Raw genomic sequence first — 5,754 nt, 5'->3', positions numbered from 1 at the left:
CAGATACATCACGTATGCCCCGATACATATATCACGTAAAGTGATGTATCCGATCGATACATCGTGTAAAGTGATGTATTTGACAGATACATCACACAAAGTAATGTCCCGATACATCATAAATAACTAAGACTATTTTAATAGTTTTACAACTTATGAGATTCTTATGTTTATGAGAAAATATACAACACAAAAACTCAAAATCGCATATCCAAACAAAACTTCAATTTCATATCATGATTCCATATCGAATGGCCAAACGGACCAATACTCAAATCCCAAACCCATTTCACACATACAAAAGTCTTGCCCCATATTCAAGGCTGCAAATGATTTGCTACAAGGAGAATAACATACATATATATTTAGGAAATGATAAATAGTGACCTTGGCCTTTGACACTTGTGTTAATTCTTGAATCATCATGCTTCATACCACATATACATTTTTCTCTGTGTAAAACAAACACAAGATGGTTGATCAAACCATGTATGTCATTCCAACTTGCATTATGTTCATGTGAGGTACTCTCATTGTTGCATTTCCTCCTCTACAATTCCTCCTAAGGAATGCATAGAAGTAATTTATAGTTAGTTTCTTGATGAACCATGAATTTTTCTTCGCCCTTACGTCTCCATGTCCAAGCAAGTATGTAAATCCTGATTCACTAGCTTCGCGAAGTGCTGAGAGCTCGTATTCCAAACTAGGATCTTCATCTCCTGATGCTGCTATTATTGATGGTTCTGAGATTGATGTTCCAATCTCTGATCTTTGATCGCGCATTAATGGTACTTTAAGCTCATCAGAGTTGTCCCTTGGACTCACAACATTGTTATCAAACTGAGGTTGAGACTGTTTATTGGTTTCTAAAGCAAGATCAAGTGCTTCATTCCTTAAAAACTTCTCTAAGCTGTCAACCAAAAATTGTTCAAATAAGTGATGGTCTTCTTTCCTGACATCTTTATAGCCATATCGAGCTACACAACGAAACATATGATAGTCCTTAGGACATAACCTTCGGAACAAGAACCGTTCTTCTTGAGGAACAACAGGTACTGGGATATGCTTGATGCACACAAAGACTATTACAGAGTGAATTGCTGGAAGGTCCAATAGAAACTGCGTAAAAATCGATGGAATGCCTTGAACTAGTTCATTATATAGTAAGCCTATCCCTGGTACTCTTACTGTACCTAAAGTACATCCAAGTTCATCCATGAAATCCAATGATATTTTTTGCTTAACCTCACTTTGATATTTCAATACACTTCCATAGTTCCATATATACATCACACAAAGGAACAGAGAGGCGAAAACGAGTGGAAGCCAACCACCTTCCAAGATCTTTGATAAAACAGCAGACATGTATACAAGCTCCATTGTGCCAAATACTAAGGGGAAACACAAAGCCAATATCAAATTTGTCTGCCATATCAGTACCATAACAATTGTAACCAAAGTGGTCGTAACCATCATGACACCGACCTCAGCTATACCTGCAATAGAAAGTTCATAAACTCGGTATCATCAGGATAAACAAGAATCTGATTATCGTTGTGTAAAGTGAGACACTAACCGTATGCGTTGGCTATACTTGTTGTGCTTCTAAATGCAGCAACCACAAGCATGCACATTATCATCAAGAACCAATTAATAACTGGAATGTAGATTTGGCCCATATGCTCTTTTGAGGTGTGAATAACCTTCACCCTCGGGAAGCATCCGAGAGCCATGGCTTGCTTAACACATGAAAATGAAGCAGATATCATAGCCTGACTGGCAATTATAGCAGCTATAGTTGCTATCACAAAAACTGGCCAGAATAGAGTATCTGCTTGTTCAGATAAAAATTGATGTCAATAGAGCACTTGTTATAGAACGCGAAAAGTGAATATTTAGAGCTCATTAGCACGATTATTACTTGGGACTGAATCATAAAATATTCTGCCAGCTGATTGAGGGTATTTCATAAGAAAAGCAGCTTGGCCCAAGTAAGCCAACAGAAGACAGGGGAACACCACGCTCGTGAAGGCAATCTGCACGAGAAAACTTGCATCAGAAATGAAGCGAGTGTTGTTAGATATTATGTTAAGGCAAATAGATAAATGTGAAGGGACAATGGTAAAAACACCTGTATAGACTTCACAGAAAAATGACCTAAATCCGCAAACATTGCTTCTGCTCCTGCACGTGTTGAATAATCGAGCATCATATTAGTATTCTACATCTCTCCACAGGTTTTACAGAGATGAACAATAGGTTACGTACCTGTGATGCATAATACGCAACCACCAAGAGCTGACCATCCGTTGGTCGAGTTCTTCTTAAAGAACAGATAGATATAAACTGGATTTACAGCCCTTACAACAGTTACATCAAACTTCAGCAGATTGTAGATTCCTATCGACCCCAAACAGAAGAACCACAATGCTAGAGCAGGAGCAAAAGTGAAACCAACTTTACTTGAACCAAATCTCTGTATGCTGAACAACGCGCCAAGGATGATAATTGAAATTATAACAAGAGCATCTGTATGCAACAATCAATCACATTAACAGTTTTCCTATGCAAAAGTTCCCAATAGTAATAATCAAAATATTTCGATAGAACACAAATAAATCTTAGCTTCTCAGTAGTAAGTCATTTTGGGAGTAACTTTAAAGATGAAAAATCAAACTCACCTGTATTAAATCCCGGTATCCTACCCTCCAGTCCGCTAACAGCAGACATAACTGCCAAAAAATGAAAAAATGTCTTTTGATCCGTGGTCTTAAACATGTCATGTGGAAAGTTAAAATTAACGAGTTGCCAAAAAATAAAGAGAATCTTTTTGAAACGGACTAAAAAGGGAGGTAAGACAGGCAAATTGAAACAAAGAGAGTACCTGATATTGCTGGTGTCAATATACCATCCCCTATAATCATTGATGTTCCCATCAGAACCAATAGCAATAGAATCGTTTTCAGCAACGATTTACGTTCCAATATCTCCTTTATATACACAGCCCTTTCTAGCTCTGGAGTAGGCAATCTGAGCTTAAAACTCGAGATACATTCATCAGCAGGCGTACGATTAGGAAGAAGATTGACATTTGCATACCTACAGATCAATGAATACAATGCAAACGTTCCTCCTACCACGTTTAATAAAACAGAACATTACATCACAAGTTGAGAGAGAATAAAAGATAAACTTTCGATAACTGCTTATATACATACCTTCTCCATTGTCATTGGCCTTAAGCACGATAAACACATACTTCATTAGAGGAATGAGCGCGATTGTGTATAACACAATCGACAATGCACCTAAGACATCAACTTCTGAAGTGATGTGAACCTTACTGAATACATCTGAGAAAACATATAAAGGGCTTGTTCCCATATCACCATATACAACACCAAGTGTTTGAAATGCTAGAGAAAGAGTTGCTAAAAGAGGCACATCCTGTTTTTGTACAAGTAACACAAATTAGTCCAAGAATGTAATCAGAAAATACAATACGATACATTATAAAACAATAGTAATAACCATACAAACAGAGCGTAAAAAAGTAAGAATGTAACTAGAAAATGTTGATAGTTCCAAAAAATAGGTACAATGAGTTACTTACAATTACCTTTTAAGCGACCCGATGGTATAAATATTTCTTACACTGTCAATCCATATAACTTATATTCTAGAGAAAAAAAGTCAAATTCCACTATTATGTTATCAAAAAGATAATTATTATTCATGAAAAGTGGATTAACAACTTGAATAATAAGGATTATCTTCTATAACAAGTTTAAATACATTGATTATGCAATTTTTATTTTTATTTTCTTTTGTCAGTATATATTAGTTAAAATTTCCTTTTTATTTTGAGTTTAAGATGCATTGGTGTATTTATTTAGTGGATTTTAACTTTATGGATTCGAGATCAGGGAATTCTACCATAACTCACTTGATTTTAGGATAGATGGAGTACTTATTTAGTGGATTCTTAATACAAATTTTATAAGATCTAGGTCTATCGAATTTGAATGAACTCATAACTTACATAAAAATTCCACTCATGATGTTACTACTACTACTTCTCTACGTCGAATGTGAAGTTTCTAATTTCAGAATTGACGATTTGAAAACTTCGTAAAATTCCATTACTTTTTCAAAAAAGAGCCTTAAAAACAACTATTTGAGCACTCCTCCAAAAATCACACTAAATCCACCCTTGCTGGTACATAAAATATTTACACAATCAGATTAATGACAAACATGAGTTTATAACATGATAAAACTTATATCAAACAACAAAATTTTTTACGCTGTGAATGCATATAAGTTTTACCTTTTTATGTTGGCTACCACCATTCACTCCTTTAATTTGCATAGATTCAACATCCAAAGAATCCACTCTTCTAGGCTTTTTAAGCCTTCTTCTAACAGATCCATAATTACTTTTTCTAATAATCTCTTCATTTTTATCATAAACTTCTTCTTGATTATCATTTACTTCACTACCATCAACCCATCTTAATGATCCACTACTTCCCCCTCCATTACTACCATTTCTTCTTAATAACAATCCTTCACTAATACTATTTTCTTCAATTTCTTCTTTACTACTCATAATTCAACAAAAAAAAAAATTATTTTATTTAGTGTACTAAAGTGTTATGTCATTATTATTATTATTATTATTTTTGTTTTTGTATCCTAAAGTTTAGTTCGTGTAATACGGGACGTTTTGTTTGTAACCTAAAACGTGTCATGTAATAATAACAGAACAACGAATAATGTTTGACACTTTCCATCAACATCAAAATTATTAAATTCATTTTTGTTTCTTTTCTATTTTGAGTAAAAAATCAACTTTACCCGTAAACCCCTTCTTTCTTTTTATTTTTTTTAGAATAAAATACAAAAAAAAATTTGCTATTGTATAAGGCGAAATAAGATAAGATACAATTTAGGGGGGTTTCACAGGTCGTTATTGATCAAAATTAAATATGTTTTTAAATTATTAAAAACAATTCTGATATGTATGTTATCGATTTCGGTTTGATTTGATTTGATTGTTCGATTATTAATCATACACAAAAATATAAGAAATGATTCATTCGGGGGGGAGAAGAAAATGAATTGGATCTTTTCGTGTCATTTATAATTAATCTTATAATTCTTATACCAGAAGTCCAATTATGTTTAAATTTTGTGTTTATATTATTAGCTAATCCAATATAATGTACTAAACAATATAAACTTATTGAATAATGCATAAATTGCTAATATTATTGCACAAATAAAAGAAGCATCATACCTTATTCTTTTTCTTTAGAGTGCTGCATGCATATTTCGAATAAGAATTATTCATATATATATATATATATATATATTATTTTTATGAACAATTCTTATTTGGATTCGGTTAGTTCTTTGTGTTTTGAACAAAACCAAATCAATTATTATTGATTTTGAAAAATGTAAACCAAACCAAATCAAAATTGGCTTGATTTGATTTTTCAATTTAAATCAATTTGATTTGATTTTTCAATTTGAATCGGTTTTTAACCAAAGTGTTAATATCCCTAAGATACATGATCAAGTTAAATGAAGACACCTGGAAGATTAGATCAATATATTCTTACTTGTTGAATCAATTTGGTTTGATTTTTCTATTTGAGTCGATTTTTAATCAAACCGTAAATATTCCTAAAATATATGATCAAGTTAAATGAAGAAACATGGAGGGTTAAATCAGACAAAATTAAA

The 5,754-nt window shown here is 32.9% G+C and overlaps 1 protein-coding gene across 1 annotated transcript; it reads right to left on the bottom strand.

The window, feature by feature from the left end:
* Positions 1–461: 461 nt before the first annotated feature.
* On the bottom strand, positions 462–4,655 carry LOC125867004 (putative potassium transporter 12). The gene is made up of 9 exons (XM_049547415.1): positions 4,331–4,655; positions 3,219–3,447; positions 2,885–3,133; positions 2,682–2,732; positions 2,269–2,529; positions 2,132–2,184; positions 1,922–2,036; positions 1,577–1,831; positions 462–1,496 (listed from the first exon to the last, which is right to left on the bottom strand). Exons 1-9 carry the CDS (start codon positions 4,610–4,612, stop codon positions 481–483), a joined length of 2,511 nt encoding a protein of 836 aa, XP_049403372.1. The 5' UTR covers positions 4,613–4,655; the 3' UTR covers positions 462–480.
* Positions 4,656–5,754: the final 1,099 nt, after the last annotated feature.

The sequence above is a fragment of the Solanum stenotomum genome, chromosome 6, assembly GCF_019186545.1.
Source record: "Solanum stenotomum isolate F172 chromosome 6, ASM1918654v1, whole genome shotgun sequence".
Taxonomy (NCBI): domain Eukaryota; kingdom Viridiplantae; phylum Streptophyta; class Magnoliopsida; order Solanales; family Solanaceae; genus Solanum; species Solanum stenotomum.
This window is presented reverse-complemented; position numbering and strand designations above follow the sequence as displayed.